Genomic DNA, 26,310 nt, shown 5'->3' on the forward strand with positions numbered 1-26,310 from the left:
GGGACCCTCCCAGGACCCCCCTGGGACCCCGGGACCCTCCTGGGACGCCCTGGCACCCCAGGACCCTCCTGGGACCCTCCCAGGACCCTCTGGCACCCCACCCCAGGACCCTCCCAGGACCCCCTGGGACCCCGGGACCCTCCCGGGACCCCCTGGCACCCCGGGACCCTCCCAGGACCCCCCTGGGACCCCGGGACCCTCCTGGGACGCCCTGGCACCCCAGGACCCTCCTGGGACCCTCCCAGGACCCTCTGGCACCCCACCCCAGGACCCTCCCAGGACCCCCTGGGACCCCGGGACCCTCCCGGGACCCCCTGGCACCCCAGGACCCTCCCAGGACCCCCTGGGACCCCGGGACCCTCCTGGGACCCCCTGGCACCCCAGGACCCTCCTGGGACCCTCCCAGGACCCTCTGGCACCCCACCCCAGGACCCTCCCAGGATCCCCTGGGACCCCAGGACCCTCCCAGGACCCCCTGACACCCCAGGACAACCCTCCTGGCATCTTGCCCCTCCCCCAGTCGTCCCCCCCGGGGGTGCAGGCAGGGTCTCCAAGGCAGGACAAGGAGGGGGACCCCCACTCTGGGTGTTGTTTTGGGGCGCTCCACCCTACATTGCAGCGCTGTGAGGAGGGGGCTCAGTCCGACAGCACTGGAGGGGTCCCTGTTTGGGGGGGGGGGGGCTCACATTGTTGCGGGGGGCGTTGGGCTGCACAGGGTCCTCGGCGGCCAGGGCGATGCTGCTCATGGCGATGACCATCAGGATGCACATCTCGAAGTACCGCAGGTTGACGATGTAGTGGCACAGCCGGCGAAACCTGGGGGGGGAGGGGGGACGGGGACATGGCGGGGGGGGTGGGGGGGTGAGGGGGACCCCCCAGGGCCCCCCCAGCCCCCCCCCCCCTGCCCCCGGTGGTGCTCACGGGTTGGTGGTGGAGAGGATGAACATGGAGCTGTAGGGCACCATGGGCTTGGGGCCGTTCTCGTCCTGCCCGTCGCCTTCCTCCTTCTTCTCCTCCTCCTCCTCCTTGCGGAGGCAGCGGCTCGGGGTTGGCGTTCCTGTTCACTGCGGGAGCAGCGCTGTCATGACCCCCCGACCCCCCCAGACCCCCCCCCCCCCCCGGCCACCACAGACCCCCCCCCCAGACCTCCTGCCCCGCGCCCCCCACCCCCACCCCCCCCATCTCCCACAAACCCCAGCCCCCAGGGGTCCCCCCTACCTTGCACCAGGGCACTGGTGGGGGGCGGCGGGAGGGGGGGTGGGATGTCCACAGCCGTGTGCTCTGGCTTCCCCCCCCCCTTGGCGAGGTTGTTGTGGGTGCTGGGGTTGGTGACCACCAAGCTGTTTTCGGGGGGAGGGTTGGTGGTGACAGGGGGGCGGCGGGGGGGGGCTCCGGTGGGGCAGGCGGTGTGATTGCCCATGGTGGGGGGCGCGGGGGGCTCGGCAGTGGCCAGCTTGTTGTTCTTCATGTTGTCGATGTCCTCGGCTACGGGGGGCTCCCGGCGCCCCACGTCCTGCTGGATGGGGCGGGTGGTGGAGAGCGTGGGGCCGGCCGGCACGCCAGGGGTCTGGGTCTCCCTGGGGGGAGGCGGAGGGGAGGGGGCTCAGAGGAGACCCCCCTGTACAGCTCCCAGGGGACTCGGGCCCCCCCAAGAGCTGGCGGAGCTCCTGGGGTCCTGCCATCGCCAGGGGGTCCTGTGCGCTCACCTCCGCCGCCGGTGCCGCCTCTCCTTGTCGTCCCGCCTGCCCTCGCCATCGTAGGCGGCCGGTGCAGCGTGGCGGTGCCGCCGGCGTCGCTCACCATCCCCGTGCTCCCCGTCCCCCTCGCCCCGTCCCGGCCGGCCACCCTCCCGGTGCCGCGGCCGTCGCTCGGGCCGCGTGCCCTCCTCGCCCTCCTCGGCCACCCGCCGGTGTGCCCGGTGCCGCCGGTGCTCGCGCTCAGGCTGCGGTGACCCAGCGCGGCCATCCCGGCTGCCGCCAGCCCGGTGCCGGCGCTCGACGGCTTTGAGGCGCTCGGCATCGGTGTAGCCGCGCTCCTGGCTGGGCTCCCGCTCCGGCTCCCGGCTGATGCTGCGGGGCCGGCGGCTGGCGGGGGGCTCGCCGGGCCGGGGACCACCGGGATCAGGGTAGCGCGGCTGCCGCCGCAGCTCATCGGTGCGGGGCTGGCTGAAACGGGGCTCCGGCAGCGGCTCGCCGGGACGCGTCTTGTTGGTGTTGTTGTTGCGGTTCTCCTGGGGGTCCACCACCAGCGGGCGGTCCAGGTGGGTCTTCATGTCAGGGCGCAGGTGGCGGGCGTAGGGCACCTTCCAGCGCTCCTCGGGGTCCAGCTCGCTGTAGAGCGCCTCGCGGCTGGCCAGCAGGTTCTGCTTGCGCAGCTCGCTCGTCCGCTGCTCCCACACCGACTTCGAGGCCTTCTGGTTCTTCTGCTGCTCCTTCCTGCAGCACGGAGCCACAGCCCGCGCGCCGGAGCCAGAGGTCGGCCGGGGTGGAGCCAGGATGGAGCAGGGATGGAGCAGGGATAGAGGTGGGATGGAGCCAAGGATGGAGCTGAGGATGGAGCTGGGATGGAGCTGGGATGGAGCGAGCCAAGGATGGAGGTGGGATGGAGCCGAGGATGGAGCCGGGATGAAGCTGGGATGGAGCTGGGATGGAGCCAAGGACGGAGCTGAGGACAAAGCCGGGATGGAACCCGAATGGAGCCAAGGATGAAGCTGGGGTGGAGCTGGGATGGAGCCGAGGATGGAGCCGGGATGGAGCCGGGATGGAGCTGGGATGGAGCCAAAGGTGGAGCCGGGATGGAGCCGAGGATGGAGCTGGGATGGAGCCGGATGGAGATGGGATGGAGCCAACGATGAAGGTGGGATGGAGCCGGGATGGAGGTGGGATGGAGCCGAGGATGGAGCCGGGATGGAGCCAGGATGGAGCCGAGGATGGAGCCGAGGATGGAGCCGGGATGGAGCCGGGATGGAGCCGAGTATGGAGCCGGGATGGAGCCGGGATGGAGCCGGGATGGAGCCGGGATGGAGATGGGATGGAGCCAGGATGGAGCTGAGGATGGAGCTGGGATGGAGCTGGGATGGAGCCAAGGATGGAGGTGGGATGGAGCCGAGGATGGAGCCGGGATGGAGCCAAGGATGGAGGTGGGATGGAGCCGAGGATGGAGCTGGGATGGAGTCGGGATGGAGCTGGGATGGAGCCAAGGACGGAGCTGAGGACGAAGCCGGGATGGAACCCGAATGGAGCCAAGGATGAAGCTGGGGTGGAGCTGGGATGGAGCCAAAGGTGGAGCCGGGATGGAGCTGGGATGGAGCTGGGATGGAGCTGGGATGGAGCTGGATGGAGATGGGATGGAGCCAAGGATGAAGGTGGGATGGAGCCGAGGATGGAGCCGGGATGGAGCCGAGGATGGAGCCGGGATGGAGCTGGGATAGAGCTGGGATGGAGCCGAGGATGGAGCCAGGATGGAGCTGAGGATGGAGCCAGGATGGAGCCGAGGATGGAGCTGGGATGGAGCCGGGATGGAGCCGGATGGAGATGGGATGGAGCCAAGGATGAAGGTGGGATGGAGCCAAGGATGGAGCCGGGATGGAGCCGAGGATGGAGCCGGGATGGAGCTGGGATAGAGCTGGGATGGAGCCAAGGATGGAGGTGGGATGGAGCCAAGGATGGAGCCGGGATGGAGATGGGATGGAGCCAAAGATGGAGCTGGGATGAAGCTGGGATGGAGCCAAGGACGGAGCTGAGGACAAAGCTGGGATGGAACCTGAATGGAGCCAAGGATGAAGCTGGGGTGGAGCTGGGATGGAGCCGAGGATGGATCCAGGATGGAGCCGGGATGGAGCCGGATGGAGATGGGATGGAGTCAAGGATGAAGGTGGGATGGAGGTGGGATGGAGCCGAGGATGGAGCCGAGGATGGAGCCAAAGATGGAGCTGGGATGAAGCTGGGATGGAGGTGGGATGGAGCCGAGGATGGAGCCGGGATGGAGCCAGGATGGAGATGGGATGGAGCCAAAGATGGAGCTGGGATGAAGCTGGGATGGAACCCGAATGGAGCCAAGGATGAAGCTGGGGTGGAGCTGGGATGGAGCCGAGGATGGAGCCGGGATGGACCTGAGGATGGAGCCGGGATGGAACCGCGATGGAGTCTGGGATGGAGCCCGTATGGAGCAGAGGATGGAGCCGAGAATGGAGCTGGGGGGGAGCCACAGATGGATCCAGGAATGAAGCCCGGCAACAAGTCAGGGTGGAGCCAGGGACGGAGCCAGGACAGAGGTGGCCATCAGGCAGCAGATGGAGCTGGGGATGGAGTCAGGGGTGGAGACGAGGATGGAGCGGGGGGCAGAGCCGGGATGGATCCGGGTACGGATCCAGGGACACAGCCAAGGCTGGAGCTGGGCACACGACGCACTTACATGGTGACGGACATGTTGGCCGCGGAGAGCGGGCTCACTTCGGCCACCTCCTTCGCCTTCTGCAGCGCCAGCTTTTGGTTGGCGGCTTCTTCCTCCTCCTGCTCGTCCTGCAACGCCCCACGCCATGTCCAGCCCAGCCCCGCGGCTGCGGGCAATGGGGGGGGGGGTCCCTGCCGCGCCCCCCACATCGGCACCCACCTTAGTGAGCTCCTGTGCATTGGCCAGGTTGTCCACCGCGATGGCCAAGAAGACGTTGAGGAGGGTGTCTGGGCGCCCCGTCAAGGCAAAGCAGGTCTGGTGGCAGCCTGGACCCCCCGGGGACCCCCCCCCGGACCCCCCCAGCGCCCCAAGGATACAGTTGCCGAAGAGGGTGAGGACGATGAAGTAGACAGAGAAAACCATCCCCCCCTTGACGCCGCCCTGAGATTTGATCCCGTCGTACATCACCGCGTTCCAGTCTTCGCCCGTCAGGATCTGGGGGGGGGGGGGGTGGGGGGGGATGGGGAGAAGGAGCCGTGGGGGAAGTGGGGGGCTCCCCCCAGCACCCCGCTTCCTCGGGACCCCCGGGGGTGGGGGGCAGAGGGGTTCCTACCTGAAACACTGTCATTATTGCTGCTGGGAAAGTGTCGAAGTTGGTGGGAGGGGTCCCGTCGTCAAAATTGAACCTGGGGGGGGGGGGGGTGTGGGCAGCGGTGGGAGCCCCACCCCAGCCGGGTGCCCCCCAGCAGGGACCTGGGGGCACAGAGACACCCCCATGCTGGGGAACCGGGGGGTCCCGGGGGACCCTGTCCCCTGCCCAGTTACTCACTGTCCCCCGAAGAGCTGCATCCCCAAAAGGGCAAAGACGACGATGAAGAGGAAGAGGAGGAAGAGGAGGCTGATGATGGACTTCATGGAGTTCAGGAGGGAGACCACCAGGTTCCTCAGGGAAGCCCAGTACCTGCCAGGGCAGAGCCGGGCTGTGGGGCCACGGGGACGCCAAGGGACACAGGGATGGCAGGGGGACACGGGGACAGCGAGGGGACAGAGGGATATGGGGGGAGACGTGGGGACAGTGAGGGGACACGGGGATATGGGGTGGCAAGGGGACACAGAGACGGGGAGGGGACATGGGGATAACGAGGGGACACCAGGGGGACAGTGAGGGGACGCAGGGATGGGGAGGGGACAGGGGACAGCCAAGGCACGGGGGACACAGCTCGGCACCCAGGTACCCCACGATGGCTCTGTGCACCCACACGCTCGCTCACACTCACACGGCCCCTGTGCCCACGGACACGGACACGGACAGACCCACGGACACGGACGGACCCACGGACACGGACGGACCCACGGACACGGCCGGAGCAGCCGCCCCCCGACCCGTCACCACTTACTTTGTGACTTTGAAGATACGCAGTAACCTGAGAGCTCGCAGCACGCTGATCCCGAAGGATGTTCCTGGCTTCACAACAGCCCAGATCACCTCGAAGATGCTTCCGATGATAACCTGGGAGCGGGAGCGTCCCCGTCCTGTCCCCACCCCAGCCCTTCCTAACCCCTTCCCCATTCTCACCTTGCCTTCATCCCATCGCAGCCTCATCCCCATCCCACTCTATCCCATCCCTATCCCATCCCATCCCCATCCTCATCCTCATCCCAACTGCATCCCATCCCATCCTGTCCCCATCCCATCCCCACCCTCATCCACATCTTGTCCTCATCCCATCCCCACCCCATCCCCATCCCACCCTCATCTTCATCCTGTCTCCATCCCCATTCCCATCCCATCCTCATCCCCTCTCCATCTCCATCCCATTCTCATCCCCAACCAATGCCATCCCCATCTCACCCTATCCAACCCAAACGTCATCCCATCCCATCCCCATCCCCCACCCCATCCCAATCGCATCCTCATCCCCATCCCACCCCACTCCATCCCCATCCCCACCACATCCCACCCCATCCAACTCCAACCCTGTCCCCATCCCTATCCCACCTCCATTCCCACCCCCATCCCAACTGCATCCTCATCTCCGTCCCACCCCACTCCATCCCCATCCTCATCCCCGTCCCATCCCACCCCATCCCCAACCCCATCCCCACCCCATCCTATCCCCATCCCACCCCGTCCCCATCTGCATCCCACCCCGCCTCATCCCCATCCCATCCCCATCCTCATTCCCACCACATCCCACCCCCATCCCCATCCCATCCCCATCCTCATTCCCACCACATCCCACCCCCATCCCCATTCCAACCGCATCCCACCTCATCCCCATCCCATCCCCATCCCACCCCATCCCATCCCCATCCCACCCCACCTCATCCCCATCCCATCCCCATCCTCATTCCCACATCCCACCCCCATCCCCATCCCATCCCCATCCTCATTCCCACCACATCCCACCCCCATCCCCATTCCAACCGCATCCCACCTCATCCCCATCCCATCCCCATCCCACCCCATCCCACCCCATCCCCATCCTCATCCCCATCCCACCCCACCTCATCCCCATCCCATCCCCATCCTCATTCCCACATCCCACCCCCATCCCCATCCCATCCCCATCCTCATTCCCACCACATCCCACCCCCATCCCCATCCCACCCCATCCCCATTCTCATCCCCATCCCACCCCACCTCATCCCCATCCCATCCCCATCCTCATTCCCACATCCCACCCCCATCCCCATCCCATCCCCATCCTCATTCCCACCACATCCCACCCCCATCCCCATCCCATCCCCATCCTCATTCCCACCACATCCCACCCCCATCCCCATCCCATCCCCATCCTCATTCCCAGCACATCCCACCCCCATCCCCATTCCAACCGCATCCCACCTCATCCCCATCCCATCCCCATCCCACCCCATCCCACCCATCCCCATCCCCATCCTACCCCACCTCATCCCCATCCCATCCCCATCCCACCCCATCCCATTCCACCCCATCTCCATTCCCACCCCCATCCCCACCCCACCCCATCCCACCCCCGCCCCCTGCCCCCCGCTGGCTGCGCCGGCCCCGCACTCACGGCACAGTCGAAGCAATTGAAGGACGAGTGGAAGTAAGGCCGCGTCCCCAGCCCGTACATTTTTATAAACATTTCGGACATAAAGAGTCCCAAGAAAATGAATTCTGCATAGTCTGGGGGGGGAGGGGCGGGGAGAGAGCGTGAGGGGGGGTGGGGGGCGGCGGGGGGGGAGGGGCGGGGGGGTCACTCACAGAGGAAGTCGGAGAGCCACTCGGGCTGGTCGTAGTGGACGATGGCGACGCACAGGGTGTTCAGCGCCACCAGGCTCAGCACCGTCCAGTAGAAGGCCTGAGTTTTCACCATGCGCCGGATGTGGAAGCGCATCCGCCGCTCCCGCTTGTGGAAGAAGGTGGCGTTCTCCAGCTTGGCACTTTTGAGGCTGGCGCGGGCGAAGGGGGAGCCTGCGGGGCGCGGGGGGCCCCAGCCGCCACCACGTCACGAGGGAACCCCCTGCCGCCCCGCTGGCGCGCCCCGCACCACAGCGGGAAGGTGGTACCCGCTGAGCCGGCAGCCGCCGGACGGGTGACCCCCCACTCGGCACCCCAGTGACCGCCACCTCATGGTCCATCACCCATCACTCCATCACCCACCACCCCATCATCTGTCACCCCAGCAACCGCCACCCCATGGTCCATCACCCATCACCCCATCACCCACCACCCCATCATCCATCACCCCATCACCCACCGCCCCATCATCCATCACCCCATCACCCACCACCCCATTGTCCATCACCCCACCAACCATCAACCCATCATCCATCACCCCATTGCCCATTACCCCATCAACCACCACCCTGTTGTCCAGCACCCCATCAACCATCACCCCACCATCCATCACCCTGTCACCCACCAAAACATCATCCATCACCATATTGCCCATCCCCCCATCGTCCATCACCCCACTGTCCATCACCCCATCATCCACCAACCCATCATTCATCACCCCGTCACCCACCACCCCCCGACTTTTCATCCCACTGTCCATCACCCCATCACCCATCACCCCATCAACCATCACCCCATCACCCCACTGTCCATCACCCCATCACCCATCAGCCCCCCACCCATCACCCCATCACCCATTGTCCTCCCCTCATCACCCCCACCCATCATCCCCAAAACTATCACCCCCTCCCATCACTCCCCCCATCACTCATTACCCGTCACCCCCCCACCCCCCACCCATCCCCCCTAGCTGGGGGCACCCCGACCCCCACCCACCCACGGAGGAGATGTCGGCCAGCTGCTCCTCAGCATCCTCAGGGCTCAGCAGGTCCGTCTTGCTCTTCTTGATGGTGGCCCTCCGGAGAGCTCCCGCAGGGGTGAGGGGCAGAGGGAGGCGGGCGTCACTCGGGGGTCCTCACTGGGACACCCCCACCCCCAGGGGTGCCCACCCCCCGCCGGGGCACGCGCCGGGGCAGGGCACTTACCATCGAAAGGGTGTCGGGGCTCTCCCTCAGTGTCGTCCTCTGCCAGGATCACTTCTTCTGAGAGAAAAGCAGGGGGGTCAGCGGGGCTGGGGGGGGGGGGCGCAGAGGTCCCCGGGGAGGGGGGGGGCGGGTCACGGCCCTCACCCGCCTTGGAGATCCACTCCATGTAGCCATTGAGCTCCCGCTCGATCTGCTGCTGCCGCCGCAGCTTCAGAAACGCCCGGCGGTTTTCCACCCGCTCCCGCTCTTTGGCAAACTCCCTGCGGGGCTGGCATCAGCTGGGGGGGTGGGGGGGAGCTGAGGTGGGCGCCCCCTCCCCGAGCCCCCCCCCCTGCCGCTTACCCGGACAGCACCCCCAGCACTAGGTTCAGCATAAAAAAGGAGCCGATGATGATGAGGGGGATGAAGTACAGCCAGTTCCAAGTGTTCCCTGAGGCATCGTTGCTCTGAGGGGGGTAACAGGGGTCAGGGGTGGGGGGTCCCATGAGCCGGGAGGGGGGGGGGGCCATGGGCACAGCCCCATTTCTCTCATAATGGGCTCTGATCTCCTCCCCCCGGGGGCTGGTGGCACCCCAAATCCTCCAGCCGTGCTCCCCACACCACAGGGCGGGGGGTGCAGAGCATCCCTGCAGGATTTGGGGCTGCCAGCAGAGAGGGGACCCCAACACCGTTTTTTTGGTGTACCCCCCTCCTCCACAACAACCCCTCCCTCTGCAAGCCACCTCCAGCTTTTTTGGGGGGAGGGGGGGCTGTACCCCCTTCCCCTCCATCCTCACACACCCAGCAGCACCCCAGCACCGAAGCAGCAAACAGGGACCCCCAGGGGGACACCGCAGGGACCCCCGCACCCTTGGGGGACGGAAAACGACTTCAGTGGGGACAGAAAGGACCTGGGCAGGGGGGGACAGAAGGGACCGGGGGGGGGGGCAGAAGGGACCTGGGGGGGGGGGGGCAATGGAGACAGAAAGGACCTGGGTGGGGGGGACAGAAGGGACGTGGGGGGGGGCAGAAGGGACCTGGGGGGGGGCGGGGAAGAAGGGACCAGGGGAAGGGACAGAAGGGACCTGGGGGGGACAGGAGGGACATGGGGGGTGTCCCCCCCCCCCGTGGTGGAGCCCATCCCCGTGGCGTCAGGGCTCACATAGTAGAGGAGGTCTGTCCACCCTTCCATGGTGATGCACTGGAAGACGGTCAGGACGGCGAAGAGGATGTTGTCGAACTGGGTGATGCCGTAGTTGGGGCCCTCCCAGTACTTCTTGCACTTGGTGCCGTTGGGGCAGATCCGCGCCGGCTCGTCCGTCCCGCAGGGGACTTCCACCTTGATCTCGTCTTTTGGGGGGGGGGGGGGGGGGCACATGGGACACAGATCCAGGCATCGCTCCCTCCCCTCCCCCCCACCCCCACCCCCCTCCCAGCCTACACCCCTGCTTATCCCCCCGTGGGCTGCGCTCACCCAGGACACTCTGGGCTCACAGGGTGCCCCCCATGGGGGTGCCAGACCCCCCTTGGTCATCCCCCCCTCACTGCAGCCTCCTGCAGCCCCCCCTCGCCCCCCCCCAGGCTCTGCCACGGTGCTGACGCTGCTGCTGTGCAGAAATAGCTCCCGCCAATTAACAGCATCTTCATCAGGGGAGAGAAGTAATTAGGCCGTTCCATATCGGGCGCGGGCCACGGGCCCAGGGAGATTGGGGGGGGTGGGAAGGAGCTGGCCCTCAGCCCCACAGCGTCCCCACGGCGGGGTCTGAGCCCTCCCCATGGGGAAACTGAGGCAGGGTGGGGGCAGGGTGGGGGTTGGGGGGGTTAGGGGGGGCGGGGGGGGTGGTGGGGGGGTGGGATTTGGGGAGGGGGCTGGGGGGCAGACCTACCCGTCACCAGGTCGAAGCAGGTGGTGTGAAATTTGCCCATATAAAACTCTAATCCTATGATTGCAAAAATGAGGATCGCGAAAAACAGGAGGAGGCCGATCTGCAGCAGTGGGATCATCGCCTTCATGATGGACTTCAGGACGACTTGTAAACCTGCACCAGGTGGGGCTGAGCAGCCACGGCCCCCCCGGACCACCCCCCCCCCTCATACACACAGCCCCAGACCCCCTCACGCCACTCACTTGGGATCCCCGAGACCAGCTTGAGGGGGCCGGAGCACACGCACCGCCCGCAGCGTCCGCAGGTCGAACTGGGAGCCCACCGTGGCCAGGATGCTGCGGGCACGAGGTGGGTCAGTGGGCAGGGACCGCCCCCCCCCCCCCCCCCCCGGGCCAGTGACCCCCCGCCAGCCGTGCCAGTGCGGCCACCAAGCCACCAGCTCCCAGCCCAACCAGGTGTCCCCCACAGCTGTGCCATCACGGCCACCGCAAGCCACATGTGCCCCATGGGCCACCACGTCCCACCTGGGCTATGTACCCCCATGGGTTGTGCCACCACGGCCACCACGAGCCATCACGTCCCAGCAGAGCCACACATCCTCCGTGGGCCACCACATGCCCCATGTCACAGCCACAGGGAGCCCCCACGACTCCGCTGCATGGCCACAAGCCCACTGCCATGCCATCGCTGTCACCAAGAGCCCCCACATCCCCGCCGCGTGGCCACAAGCCCCACGGCCGTGCCATCACGGCCACAGTGTGCTCCATGTCCTCAGCACATGGCCACGAGCCCACGGCCGTGCCATCATAGCCACCAAGAGCCCCCGCATCCCCAATCACGTGGCTACGAGCCCATCGCTATGCCATCACGGCCACAGCGAGCCCCCATGGCCGCGCCATCACGGCCACAGCGAGCCCCCACATCCCGCCGCATGGCCACGTGCCCACGGCCGTGCCGGGAGCGATGCCGGCAGCGCAGGCGGGAGCGCTGGGCTATATTTAGCCTTTCCGGGCCGAGCGTGGCAGCGTTGCCGGTGCTGATGTCGCAGCCCCCGGCCAGCACCAGCCCGCAGGGTCTCTGAGGGGCCGGATGGCAGCTGGGGGGGGGGGGGGGGGGTCCCAGGCACCCGGGTGCATCCTGGGGGCTCATTGCTGGCCTCATGGCCCCCCCTGAGGCTGCGGAGGGTCCCCTGCTGCCACCCACAGCCACGGCAACCGGGCGGCCCCATTCACACCAGTCATCCCCATAACCCCCATTCACCCATTCATCCCCATAACCCCCATTCACCCCACTTACCCCCAGTCATCCCCATAACCCCCATTCACGCCATTCATCCCCATAACCCCCATTCACCCATTCATCCCCATAACCCCCATTCACCCCACTTACCCCCATTCATCCCCATAACCCCCATTCACGCCATTCATCCCCATAACCCCCATTCACCCATTCATCCCCATAACCCCCATTCATGCCATTCACCCCATTCACCCCCATAACCCCCATTCACTCCCATTCATCCCGCCGCAGCTCCCCCAGTTCATTCATCCCCCTTGCCACGAAGCCGCGGGGAAGCCGCCGGTCATTCGTAGGCGTGGGGACAGGGGCTGGGGGTGGGGGAGGGGCAGCTGGGGAGCTGGAGTGGGCCAAATTGCAGGGGGAGGGGCAGGGGGGTGCAACGAGAGCGGGGTGCGGGGGAGCAGGGGGAGCAGGGGGAGCAGGGGGAGCAGGGGGAGCGAAGCCCCCGACATGCCCGAGCGCCGGAGGGGACACAGCGCACGCAGGGCACAGACCCAGATGTCCCCTCCAACAGCCCTGCTGCTCCCTGCCTCAGTTTCCCCACTGGCTCTCCCAGCCAGAGGGTGAACCCAGGGCACGTGGCAGCCGTCGGGGGGGGCTGGGGCCAGGGTGCCAGGGCTGGGGGCACCTCTGGGGCCGGGGAGCTGGGGCTGGCGCTGGAGCGCCGGCGGCGGGTGCGGGTGCCAGGCCGGTGAGTGGCGGCACAGGGAAATATTGTGACAGCGCTAAGAGGCACTTGCTGCCGCTGGGGAAGCAGGACGAGCACCGCGGGCGATAATTAATGTCTCGCTCGGTCCCGGCCCAGCAGGCGCTGGTGACACCCAGCACCGCCAGCGGGTGCAGCCCTGCACGCAGTGCACACATGTACACACGCACACGCATGTGCAAACGCACCCTCTGCACGCACACGCCCCGCGATGTGGGTCCGGGGGGTTCCTGCAGCCTGGCTGCCCGCCCGCACGCACACGCGTGGCCCTGCCACACACAGGGACGGGCGCAGGGCTGACACGCATGTGGAAGCGCGCACGCAAGCATGGGGCGGAGCGAGGTGGCATGTCCCCACGTGTTCCGTGCCCGGGACCTCACCCGGTGAGGACGACCACAAAGTCCATCACGTTCCAGCCGTTGCGCAGGTAGGAGCCTTTGTGGAAGGCAAAGCCCAGCGCGATGATCTTGATCCCCGCCTCGAAGCAGAAGATGCCGATGAAGTACGGCTCCGTGTCATCCTGGGGATGGCGACAGGCGTGAGGCCACCGGGCAGGGGACATGGGGACACCCCCGCACGCTCCCGGCCCATGGGGTGAAGGGGCATCCAGGGCAGCCCTGGCCCCCCCACCATCCCCAGGTGCCATGGGGTGGAGGCGGTCGCTGCTCCCAGCGTGGCCCAGATTCCCAGCAAGGAGGAAACTGGGACGCCGGCGGGTCCGGGGGGACAGGTTGCGCGGCCACCACATGCCAGGTGCCGGCTGTGCACGGTGACGGCTGGCAGCCAGCCCCCGGTCCTGCCACCCACGCTGGGGTGGCTGGGGACCTGCAGCAGAGACCCCACAGTGGGTCGGGGACCCTCGCTGGAGCCCCAGGGGTGGCCGGGGACACTCATCGGGACCCCAGGGGTGGTTGGGGACCCTCACTGGAACCCCAGCAGTGGCCAGAGACCCTCGGTGGAGCCCCAGCTGTGGCCAGAGACCCTCCTGGAGCCCCAGGGATGGCTGGAGACCCCCACCGGTGCCCCATGGGTGGCCAGGGACTCTCACCAGAGCCCTAGGGGTGGCCACAGACCCTCACCAGAGCACCAGTGGTGGCCAGGGACCCTCACTGGAACCCCATGGGTGGCCAGGGACCCTCACCACAGCCCTAGGGGTGGTCAGAGACCCTCGCCAGAGCCCCAGTGGTGGCCAGGGACCCTCACAGAGCACCAGGGGTCCCCGGGAACCCTCACTGGAACCCCAGGGGTCCCTGGGGACCCTTGCCAGAGCCCACCGCCAGCCCCACACTCACCAGCCGCTCTGACATGGGGGTCTTGTCCTCATCGGGCAGGTGCTGCTCCAGCGCCAGGACGATGCAGTTCGCGATGATGGTGGCTAAAATCATGTATTCAAAAGGAGTGGGGCCGAGTCAAGGAAAACCCACCTTGGGGCTGGGGTCCCCCCACAGCAGGCTGGTCGGGGAAACCGAGGCAGGATAGGGGCCGGTGGGGTGCCCCAGGGGTAGGGGGCTCAGCGCACGGTGCCGGCAGTGGTTGGCGGCAGGGACACAGGGCCCGGCTGCCACCAGTGCCCACGTGCTCTGCGGCTCATTAATTTCCCCATCAAAGGCGCGACCCAGCAGCCCCGGCTCCCCGGCACGAAGCCTCTCGCCAGGCGGGAGCCGGCGGCGATCAAAGCGCCTCGGTGACAGCAGGACCCAGGGAGACCTACATGGCACCCGGCTGGCCCCGCTGGCTCCCAGGTGAGGACGGTGATGCCGCCGCCACCGGCACCCGTGTGCGCTTTGGGGTCCACGTTCAGCGAGTGCAACCCCCTGCCCAACCGGCTGTGCCGGGCTGCGGTGGCAGCAGCGTGGCCGTACCCTGCCCATGGCCATGGCACCGCAGCGGTGGCGGCGGTGATGGCCAAGCAAGGACTGGGGCTGGGTCGGGGGGCTCAAGACCCCCCACCCTGCAGCCCTGTGGGCAGTTCTGCACCACGTTATGTGGCCACAGAGTGGGACCCCCCGTTCGTGCCGCCGGCCCTGCTCAGGTGCCGCAGCCCCCAGGCACCCCAGCAGAGCTGCCCCATGGCCGGGACCGAGGGCTGAGCCGAGGTCGCGCTGGTGGCAATGACGGATGCAACGATGGGGCCAGATCCTGCTGCCCGGCTCTCTGTGGCGCAGCCAAGGCGTGGGGCACGGCCACTGGCCCCACTGCCCGACACAGCACGATATTTGGCACGGCTATCCGGCACAGCACAGCTATCCGGCATGGCACAGCCATCCAACAAGGCTATCCGGCATGGCACAGTTATCTGGCATGGCACGGCTACCCGGCACAGCTATCCAGCACAGCACAGCTACCCGCCATGGCACAGCTGTCCAGCATGGCTATCTGGCACGGCGCAGCTATCCGGCACGACACGGCCATCCAACAAGGCTATCCAGCATGGCACAGCCATCTAGCACGGCGTGGCTACCCGGCATGGCACCGCTCCCCAGCGCAGCACGGCTGTCCGGCATGGCAATTCGGCGATGCTAAGGGCACGGCTGTGTGGCCTGCCACGAGCACCCATCACGGCCATCCGCCACAGCCCAGCACGGTTACTGGCACAGCCGTTTGGCGCGGCTATCTGGCCTGGCATGACTACATGGCAGAGCCATTCGGCATGGCTGTGTGGCCTGGCACGGCTATCTGGCATGGCAGGGCTACTCGGCACAGCTCAGCTGCCTGGCATGGCTATTCAGCTCAGCCATCCAGCGCGGCACGGCTATCCGGCACGGCTATCCGGCACAGTACGGTTATCTGGCACAGCTCGCGGACACAGCACAGCTATCTGGCACGGCACGGCTGCCCAGCACAGCACGGCTATCCGGTACCGCTATCCGGCACGGCACCACTATCCGGCACAGCTATCTGGCACGGCACAGTTATCCGGGGCAGCACAGGCATCCAGCACAGCACAGCGATGCAGCACAGCTATCTGGCACAGCGCGGCTATCCGGCACGGCACAGCTCTCCAGCCACCGGGGACTGGTGCCCAGGGCCAGCTCTGCCCCCCCGAGCCGGGGCAGCCCCCCCGAGCCGTGCCAGCCGTGAGCGTGGCCGTGCCACAGCCCACCGCGGGGAGCTGGAACATGGGTGCCCGGGGCTTTGGGGTGCCATGGGAGCATCCCCCCCCCCCCCCCCCCCCGGCCAAACGGAGCCCGCCGCCTCCTCGCACCCATCACCATGGGGGAGGCTCCGTGCGCCCGCAGGATGGGGCCCGCAGGGGCTCGGGGTGGGCGGTTTGGTGCATCACCCCCAGCCCCCCCCACGCCCGCCGGCAGCTCCGGCACCCCCAGCCCCACACCCGCCTCGCCGGCAGCCCTGGCCACCCGGCAGGACCCGACCCGCTGCGACAGCTGAGCCCCGGCTCGCGGCTTTTCCACGCTTGCCCCCCCCCCCCGCCACAGCCACTAAGCCCCTTCCCCACGGCACGGTGACCCGCCTGGCACATGGCAGCGGGGACGGGCCCAGCATGGCGGGTGCCAGTGTGCCGGCCACCAGGTCCTGGCACAGCACAAGCAGGACGGTGCCCATCCTGCTGCGGCACGGCACGGCCACGCACCGGCACACTCGCTTCCACGCGGCAAATCCCCCCCCCTCGACGGCTCTGCCCCCCGCCACCGCCAGCACCGTCCCCGCACCGGGGCCGACATTTCGGTGCTGCGCCGGCCGCGTGCCCTCGCCGCCCATGGCACAGCACCGCGGCTGCGGCACACATGCCCAGTGGGGTACCGGCAGCACCGGCTGCCCAAACCCGCGCCCCCCCCCCCGGTTTCAGGGGTCCCCCCGAGAGGCTCGGGGGAGGCACATGGCCAGACCTGACCTGGCGCTGAGCCCACCGCTCCCTTGGCAGCGCCCCAAAACCGCGTGCTGCCCCCCCAGCCCACACAGGGCCCTCACGGCCACGAGCAGCAGTGACGGTGGCCCTTTTGGGGTGCCACAGCCAGATGAGGGGTTTGGGGGGGGGGACACAGGGTGGGAGGCACCCAAGGGCAGTGGGGCTGGAGCCCCAAAACAGCCCCACGCCCCCAAACGCCCCAGCGGGTCAGCCCTGGGAGGGGGGGGGGACACGGCCCTGGGGACACCCCAAGTCCAGGGGACCCCCGGGGTGATGGAGATGGGCTCTGCTGGCACTGGGGGTCCAGTGGGGCTGAGCCCAGTGCCAAGGGGTGCAGGGACACGAGGACGCCAGGTCAGCCCCCCCCTCCCCAATGAGGGCACCGTGAGATGCTGGTGCAATGGTGTCCTCCAGCCCCCCCAGGATGAACTGGACCCCCCAGACCCACCGGGCAGGGCCAGGGACCGGCACAGGGCACGGCCATGGGGACAGAGGGGAGGGGCTGGGGGCTGGGGACCCCAACATGGGACTGGGGACCCCGGGCAGGGGTTGGGGACAGGGATGCAGCATGGGGACAGGGAGATGGGGACGGGGACCCCAGTGCAGGGCAGGGGGATGGGGACAGGGAGCTGGTGCAGGGCAGGGAAATGGGGTCCCCAATGCAGGGCAGGGGGGTGGGGACCTCAGCATGCGGGTGGGGGCCTCAGGCAAGGCAAAGGAGTTGGGGACCCCAATATGGGGATGGGGACCCCGACACAGGGATGGGAAGCTGGCGCAGCACATGGGGACGGGGACCCCAGTGGAGGGCAGGGGAATGGGCACAGGGGACAGGGACCTGGCACGGGGCAGGGAGATGGGGGTCCCCAGCATGGGGACAGGGAGCTGGCACAGGACATGGGGACAGGGACCCCAATGCAGGTCAGGGGGATGGGGACAGGGATGGGGACCTGGTGCAGGGCAGGGAGATGGGGACCCCAAAATGGGGACAGGAACAGGGTGCAGGGCAGGGAGATGAGGACCCCAAAATGGGGACAGGGACATGGTGCAGGGCAGGGAGATGGGGACCCCAGCATGGGGACAGGGACCCAGCACAGGGCAGGGTGATGGCGTCCCCAAAATGGGGATGGGGTCATGGTGCAGGGCAGGGTGATGCTGTCACCAGCACGGGGACAGGAACAGGGACATGGTGCAGGGCAGGGAGATGAGGACCCCAAAATGGGGACAGGGACCTGGTGCAGGGTAGGGAGATGGGGATCCCAATGTGGGGATGGGGACAGGATGCAGGGCAGGGTGATGAGGACCCCAAAAAGGGGATAGGGACAGCATGCAGGGCACAGCGATGGGGACCCCGATGTGGGGATGGGGACAGGATGCAGGGCAGGGTGAATGGGGACCCCAGAGCAGGGCAGAGGGATGGGGACCGCAGCATGGGGATGGGGACCCCAGAGCAGGGCAGGGGGATGGGGATGGGGACCGCAGAGCAGGGCAGGGGGATGGGGATGGGGACCCCAGAGCAGAGAAGGGGGATGGGGTCCCCGGCATAGGGACAGGGACCCGGTGCAGGGCAGGGGGATGGGGACAGGGACCCATTGCAGGGCAGGGGGATGGGGATGGGACCCCAGCACGGGGACGGGGAGCCGGTGCAGGGCAGGGGATGGGGACCCGGTGCGGGGGCAGGGGATGGGGACCCCAGCATGGGGACGGGGATGCGGTGCGGGGCAGGGGATGGGGACCCGGTGCGGGGCAGGGGATGGGGACCCCAGCATGGGGACGGGGATGCGGTGCGGGGCAGGGGATGGGGACCCGCTGCGGGGCAGGGGATGGGGACCCCAGCATGGGGACGGGGATGCGGTGCGGGGCAGGGGATGGGGACCCCAGCATGGGGACGGGGATGCGGTGCGGGGCAGGGGGATGGGGACCGGGAGCCGGTGCGGGGCAGGGGGGCCGGGGGTCGCGGGTGTCCCCCAAAGGATATGGCCATTCGGTGATCTTTTTGGCGTATTTCCTCACCACGTTGTCCTCGCTGAAGAGGAAGAGGGAGCGGTTGACCGTCAGGCAGTTCTGCCGGACGGGGATGGGGTTGTAGAGAGCCATGGTGCGGGCCCGCTGGGCCATCGACTGCTTGTACATCCTCTGCGCCCCGGGGGGGCCCCCCTGGCGGGGACCCCCGGCACCCCGGCCCCCCGCCGCCGCCCCGGGGCCGCCGCCCCCCGCCCCGTAACGGGCCGCTCCATCGTCTGCCGGGCGAGGCATCCTGCGGGGCCGCTCACGCTGCTGGGGCCGCCGCGAAGCTCATCACATCCCATGGGCCGCCGCCGCGGCGGGGGGGGGGGGCGGGCGCGGGGGGGGGGGCCCCGGCCGGCTGACAGCGGGGGGGGGGTCGTTCAGGCGGCGCTAGGACCCGGGCATCCTTCCTGCGCGCCCCCGCCGTGGGTGCTGCCCCCCCCGCGAGCCGGCGGCGGGGGGTGGGGGCGGTGCGGCACCCCCGCTGGGGGGGGGTCCCCGCTGCGGCTGGCGCTGGGGGGGGGGTGAGGTGCCCCGATGCAGCGGGGGGGGGGTTGCCCCCCCGGCTGCGCCAATATGGGGCGGGGGCGAGAGAACCGCCCCGGTCAGCGCGTCCCGCCGCCCCCGGCAGGCGCCCACCGGCAGCGCGGGGCAGGGCGGGGGGACACCCCCCCCCTTAAAAAGCCCAAAGCGCCGAAAAGAAAAATAGTATATAAAAAAAAAAAATTAAAAAAAAAAAAAATAACCAAACCGCGGGGGCGGGGGCGCTGCGGGCGCGTCCCCCCCCCTCGGGCACGGCGGGGCCGGGCGGGGGTCGCCGTCAGCCCCCCGGCAGCAGCGGGGCGGCGGGGCCCATCGGCCCGGGCTGCGGCAGAGCCTCCGCGCTCCTCCCCCCTCCTCCTCCTCCTCCTCCTCCCCCCCTCCCCCCTCCTCCCCGCTCCCCCCCCCCTCCTCCTCCTCCTTCCCCCCCCCCCCCCCCCGCCCGCGGGGCTCTTCCTTCTCCTCCACCTCCGCCGCCGCCGCCGCCGCCCGGGTTGGGGCTAAAACGGGCGCGATGCTGGAGGGGGGCTCGGGGGGGGCGCTGGGGGGGCAGCGCCGCGGGGTCCAGCGCCCACCGGGCACCGGCTGAGCCGCCGCGCGTGCCCACGGGCGTGCAAAGCACGGGCAGGGTGGCCAGGGGTGTGCAAAGCCACGGGCAGGGTGGCCAGGGGCGTGCAAAGCACGGGCAGGATGGCCAGGGGCGTGCAACGCAGGGGCAGGGTGGCCAGGGGAGTGCAAAGCAGGGGCAGGGTGGCCAGGGGCGTGCAAAGCACGGGCAGGGTGCATCGGGCGTGCAAAGCACGGGCAGGGTGGCCAGGGGTGTGCAAAGCACGGGCAGGATGGCCACGGGCGTGCAAAGCACGGGCAGGGTGGCCAGGGGTGTGCAAAGCACGGGCAGGGTGGCCAGGGGTGTGCAAAGCCACGGGCAGGGTGCATCGGGCGTGCAAAGCCACGGGCAGGGGGCCAGGGGCGTGCAAAACCACGGGCAGGGTGGCCAGGGGTGTGCAAAGCCACGGGCAGGGTGGCCAGGGGTGTGCAAAGCACGGGCAGGGTGGCCAGGGGTGTGCAAAGCCACGGGCAGGGTGGCCAGGCGCGTGCAAAACCACAGGCAGGGTGGCCAGGGGTGTGCAAAGCAGGGGCAGGGTGGCCAGGGGTGTGCAAAGCCACGGGCAGGGTGGCCAGGGGTGTGCAAAGCATGGGCAGGGTGCAACGGGCGTGCAAAGCCACGGGCAGGGTGGCCACGGGTGTGCAAAGCAGGGGCAGGACCCCGTGCATCGGGCGTGCAAAAACTGGGGCAGGACAGAGTGCACAGGCGTGCAGAGTCGGGGCAGGACAGTGCCCATGGGTGTGCAAAGCCAGGGGCAGGACCCTGTGCACACCCAGGAGCAGGACAGTGTGCATGGGTGTGCAAAGCCAGGGGCAGGGTGGCCACGGGCGTGCAAAGCCACAGGCAGGACCCTGTGCACAACCAGGGCCAGGACAGCGTGCACAGGTGTGCAAAGCCATGGGCAGAATGGCGTGCATGGGCGTGCAAAAGCACAGGCAGGACCCTGTGCGCGGGCGTGCAAAGCCATGGGCAAGGGTCTGCAGGACCACGGGCAAGGATGTGCCCAGCCACGTGTGAGGACGTGCACACCTGTGGGTGGGATGATGTGCACACGAGTGCACGGCCTTCTGCAAGAGGGTAGGGGCCCAGGGCAGAACAGCATGCACAGGCATGCATGAGCAGGCAGGCATGAGCAGAATGGTGTGCACAGCCGTGCACGAGCAGAACAGTGTACACAGACGTGCACAAGCAGGTGTGCACAAGCAGAACAGCGTGCACAGGCATGCACGAGCAGAACAATGTACACAGGCGTGCACAAGCAGATGTGCACGAGCAGAACAGTGTGCGCAGGTGTGCACAGCCATGCACAAGCAGAACAGTGTACACAGGCGTGCACAAGCAGAACAGCGTGCACAGGCATGCACGAGCAGAACAGTGTACACAGGCGTGCACGAGCAGAACGGCGTGCACAGGCGTGCACGAGCAGATGTGCACGAGCAGAACAGTGTGCGCAGGTGTGCACAGCCATGCACGAGCAGAACAGTGTACACAGGCGGGCACAAGCAGGCGTGCGCAAGCAGAACAGCGTGCACAGGCGTGCACAAGCAGATGTGCGCAAGCAGAACAGTGTGCGCAGGTGTGCACAGCCATGCACGAGCAGAACAGTGTACACAGGCGTGCACAAGCAGGCGTGCACGAGCAGAACAGCGTGCACAGGCGTGCACAAGCAGATGTGCGCAAGCAGAACAGTGTGCACAGGTGTGCACAGCCATGCACGAGCAGAACAGTGTGCACAGGCGTGCACGAGCAGATGTGCACGAGCAGAACAGTGTGCACAGGCGTGCACGAGCAGATGTGCACGAGCAGAACAGTGTGCGCAGGTGTGCACAGCCATGCACGAGCAGAACAGTGTACACAGGCGTGCACAAGCAGGTGTGCACAAGCAGAACGGCGTGCACAGGCGTGCACAACGCGGGCCCGACACACACACAGTGCATGCCAGATGACGCACGAGGCAGGACGGTGCACACGCGTGTGCACAGCCACGGGCCCGACATGCTGCAGGACGGCGTGCAAGGGTGCAGGCGGCCACGTGTGCATCCGTGCCCACCCATGTAGCCCCCAGCCCCGGCCCCACGGCCCCCACGTGTGACATGTGACGTGTGACGGCGTGTGAGCCCCTCGCACACCCGCGAGCACGCACGAGGTGACAGCACCGTTGTGTCCTCACCCCCGACCCCGGACCCCCAACCTTCCTGTCCCCACCACCCATCCTTGTCCCCCAGCTGTGCTCCCCAGCCCCGGTACTAATTAATTAATTAACTGCGGGTTAATTACGCAGCTGCCCTGATGGAGGAAGCCGGGCGTGCGCCTGCCTCAGTTTCCCCCGCGGGGGACACCCCGGTGTCCCCCCCGCGCCTGGGGGTGCCCCCACCGGGGAGGGGGCGGCGGGGGGGGCACTGGCCGCCCCGTGGGGTCCTCCCGGCCCCCCCCGGCCCCCCCCAGCCCCGTGCCCCCCCCCCCCTGGCGGGATGTAGGTCGCCGGTGCCCCCCAGCCCCGCGTGTGACGTCAGGGCCCTTTGTCCCCGCGACGCTTTTGTCCCCATGCAGTGGCCCTGCCACGTGCCGGGGGGGGGGTAAGGGGGGGGCTGCGGGGGGAGCGGGGGTGCAGACCCCCCCCGCAGCACCCCCAGCCCGGGGGGGGACAGGGGGCTGCCCCATCTCGGCCCCCCAAAACAGCGGGGATGCTGGGGGGGGGCACATGGGGGCCGAGCTGGGACCAGGGCACTGTCCCCTGCCCCCCCGTGTCACCGGGGGCACCCCCGGAGCCCCCCAGGGAGCCCCCCAGCCTCGCAAACCCCCATAGCCCTCCCCAGGGAGCCCCCCAGCCCCCCCATAGCCCCCCAGGGAGCCTCACAGCCCCCCTCAGCCCCCCCGAGCCCCCCCAGCCCCCCCATAGCCCCCCAGGGAGCCTCACAGCCCCCCCCCAGCCCCCTCGAGCCCCCACAGCCCCCCCAGAGCCCCCCAGGGAGCCTCACAGCCCCCCCCCCAGCCCCCTCGAGCCCCCACAGCCCCCCCAGAGCCCCCCAGGGAGCCCCCCAGCCCCCCAGAGCCCCCCAGGGTGCCTCACAGCCCCCCCCCCAGCCCCCCCAGAGCCCCACAGGGAACCTCCCAGCCCCCATAGCCGCCCCCCACCCCCCCGCAGCCCCCCCCAGCCCCCCATCTGGCTCCAGTGGATGCAGCCAGGACCCCAGCGCCTGGAGGGGGGGGAATGGGGGGGTGGGGACCCCAGCCCCGCTCCCTGTCCCCCCCGTGGGGTCCATTCCCCCCCCCCCCCCCAGCAGGTCTCAGCTGCAGCATCGTGGTGCTGGTGCGGGACCCTCCGTACCTTGGGGGGGGGGCACCCACGTGTGACAGGGACCCTGAAACACCTGGCGGGGGGGGGGGGTTGGGGGGACCCTCTGCCACCTGCACGGCTGCCGGCATCACCCAGCACACGCATGCACGGCCCCACATGTGTGTGTGTGCTTCATGTGTGTGTGCCCGGCCTCACACGTGTGTACAGCCCCACATGCCTGTGCATGGCCCCACATGCGTGTGCACAGCCCCACGCGCATGTTCATGGCTGCACGTGCGTGTGCACGGCCTCACACGTTTGTGCACAGCTCCATGTGTGTGTACAAAACGCCACATGAGTGTGCTCGGTCCCATGTGCACGTACACGGCCCTGCGTGTGTGTGCATGGACCCATGTGCGTGTGCATGGCCCCGCACGGGTGTGCACAGCTCCACACGTGTGTGCACAGCTCCACACGTGTGTGCACAGCCCCACAGGGGTGTGCAGAGCCCCAGACACGTGTGCACGGCCCTACATGTGCATGCACAGCCCCACACGGGTGTGCACGGCCCCACACATGTGTGCACAGCTCCACACGTGTGTGCACAGCTCCACACGTGTGTGCACAGCCCCACACATGTGTGCACAGCTCCACACGTGTGTGCACAGCCCCATAGGGGTGTGCAGAGCCCCAGACACGTGTGCACGGCCCTACATGTGCATGCACAGCCCCACACGGGTGTGCACGGCCCCACACATGTGTGCACAGCTCCACACGTGTGTGCACAGCCCCACACATGTGTGCACAGCTCCACACATGTGTGCACAGCCCCATAGGGGTGTGCAGAGCCCCAGACACGTGTGCACGGCCCTACATGTGCGTGCACAGCCCCACACGGGTGTGCACGGCCCCACACATGTGTGCACGGCCCCACACGCGTGTGCGAGGCCTGGTGCCCCACCGCCGGCCCTGCACGTGTGCGTGCTGCGGGCAGGCGCGTGCAGGCGGGGGGGGGGGCAGGGGGGCACGGCGGGCGCTGCCAGACTCCGGGCTCAGCACTTTCCACTCTCCCTGGCCCAGCGCCACCGGGGCCGGGGCCCAGCACCGCAGCGGGTGCCAACGCCAGCCCAGCCGCAGGGACCCCTGCCCAGCACCCACCACCCCGGCGGGCCCCGGACCCCCACTCTGGCCAGTGCCACCTCTGTGGTGCAGGATGTGACCCCCAGCCTGGCCGCCTGCCCCCGTGCCCCCGGCGCAGATGGGCACCCCAGGGTGCTGGCAGCCGGCGTGGGCACCACCGGGCACCGCGGCCACTCAGCCCCACGCCTGGATCCGGCCCCGCTGCCAGCGTGGCCTGGGGGAGGGGGGGGGGGGGGGCACGGGGGAGGATGGATCTGGCCCTGGCACGGGCACGCGGTGGTGCTGGGATGCCCCTCGTGCCAGCCCTGTCACCCCGCTGCGGCCGCATCCTGCACCGCCTCCCAGCCCAGCACCCCCAGCGCCGCAGCCCTGGCTCGCTTCCCCCCAGCTGGAGCCCAGCACCGGTGCCTCGTCCTCAGCGGCCAAATCCTGCGGCCACGCGTGTCCATGTCCCCCCAGGACCAGGGATGCTGGAGCTGGGGCTGCCACCGCGCTCCAGCATCCCCCCTGCAGCCCCCCAGCACCGTGCCCAGCCGCCCAGGGGCACCGCAGGGATGCATCCTGCTCCTCGGAGCTGTGCGGGGCTCAGCGTGGTCCTGGGCCTTGCTGGGGGGGGGGGGGGGGGGGCTGCAGCGAGGGGTCCGCGCGCAGCGCCAGGGTCCGTCCCGGTGACAGGCCACCCTCCGTCCTGCACCAATCCTGCCCGATCCCGGCACCAAAACCCACTTTTGGTGGACCAGGGGCCTGGGTGTGAGGGGGCAGGAGGGGACAGGGACCCCGTGGGAGGGGGGACAGGTGGGACGCCCCCACCCCAGGGGGCACAGCGGGCACAGCGGTGCCAGCGCCTCGTTAGTGTGTCCCTCTGACGAGGTGGCAGCAGCCCGCTGCAGCCTGTCACCGGCCACCTGCTGCCGCACAGGGATGGGGGGTGGGGGGGGCGCAGGGGGGGGCACACCTGTCACCTTGGGGACCACATTGGAGTGATGGGGACACCCCTGTCCCCCTGGGTACCTGCCCTGGGGCGATGGGGACACTCGTTTCCTCTTGGGGACCCATATCGGGGTGATGGGGATGCCCCTGTCACCCTGGGGACCCATACTGGGGTGATGGGGACACCCCTGTCCCCCTGGGTACCTGCCCTGGGGCGATGGGGACACCTGTGTCCTCTTGGGGACCCATATCGGGGTGATGGGGACGCCCCTGTCCCCTTGGGCAACCTGTATCAGGGTGACAGGGACACTTCTGTCCCATTGGGGAGCCACACTGGGGTAATGGGGACACCCCAGTCACCCTGGGGATCAGCACCAGAGTGATGGGGACACCCCTGTCCCTGTGGGGACCCACATTGTGGTGGCAGTGACACCTCTGCCCCCCTGGGGACCCCTATCGGGGTGATGGGGACACCCCTGTCCCTGTGGGGACCCACATTGTGGTGGCAGTGACACCTCTGCCCCCCTGGGGACCCCTATCGGGGTGATGGGGACACCCCTGTCCCTGTGGGGACCCACATTGGGGTGGCAGTGACACCTCTGCCCCCCTGGGGACCCCTATCGGGGTGATGGGGACACCCCTGTCCCTGTGGGGACCCACATTGTGGTGGCAGTGACACCTCTGTCCCCCTGGGGACCCCTATCGGGGTGATGGGGACACCCTTGTCCCTGTGGGGACCCACATTGTGGTGACAGTGACACCTCTGTCCCCCTGGGGACCCCTATCGGGGCGATGGGGACACCCCTGTCCCTGTGGGGACCCACATTGTGGTGGCAGTGACACCTCTGTCCCCCTGGGCACCCCTATCGGGGTGATGGGGACACCCCTATCCCTGTGGGGACCCACATTGTGGTGACAGTGACACCTCTGTCCCCCTGGGGACCCCTATCGGGGTGATGGGGACACCCCTGTCCCTGTGGGGACCCACATTGTGGTGGCAGTGACACCTCTGTCCCCCGGGGACCCGCTCCAAGATGACGGTGACAGGGACACCACCATCCCATCCTTCTCCTGCCCACGGGATGGGGGGGGCTCGGGGGTCCCTGCGTGCCCCTGTCCCCCAGCACCCCCTTCCTAATGTCCCCAAGAGCCACCCCCCTGGCAGGGGGGACACCTGGGGGCTGTTCCAGGGGCTCGAAGGTCATTAAC

At 68.6% G+C, this 26,310-nt stretch overlaps 1 protein-coding gene across 1 annotated transcript; it reads right to left on the bottom strand.

Moving 5' to 3' along the window:
• Window positions 1–686: 686 nt before the first annotated feature.
• CACNA1A (calcium voltage-gated channel subunit alpha1 A) lies at window positions 687–19,283 on the bottom strand (the record flags this gene model as incomplete). Its single annotated transcript, XM_040581018.1, is given in 24 exon segments — window positions 687–816; window positions 922–1,028; window positions 1,030–1,064; window positions 1,219–1,577; window positions 1,707–2,435; window positions 4,414–4,520; window positions 4,612–4,679; window positions 4,770–4,887; window positions 5,006–5,078; window positions 5,222–5,353; window positions 5,790–5,902; window positions 7,434–7,546; window positions 7,625–7,834; window positions 8,657–8,749; window positions 8,866–8,922; window positions 9,010–9,125; window positions 9,208–9,311; window positions 10,007–10,194; window positions 10,731–10,883; window positions 10,973–11,000; window positions 11,002–11,065; window positions 13,116–13,255; window positions 14,028–14,133; window positions 18,579–19,283. Coding segments are annotated over 24 exon segments (3,621 nt in total), but the record flags the coding sequence as incomplete, so codon positions are not given.
• Between the last annotated feature and the right edge of the window lie 7,027 nt (window positions 19,284–26,310).

Source organism: Falco naumanni (assembly GCF_017639655.2).
Source record: "Falco naumanni isolate bFalNau1 chromosome 13 unlocalized genomic scaffold, bFalNau1.pat SUPER_13_unloc_1, whole genome shotgun sequence".
Classification (NCBI taxonomy): domain Eukaryota; kingdom Metazoa; phylum Chordata; class Aves; order Falconiformes; family Falconidae; genus Falco; species Falco naumanni.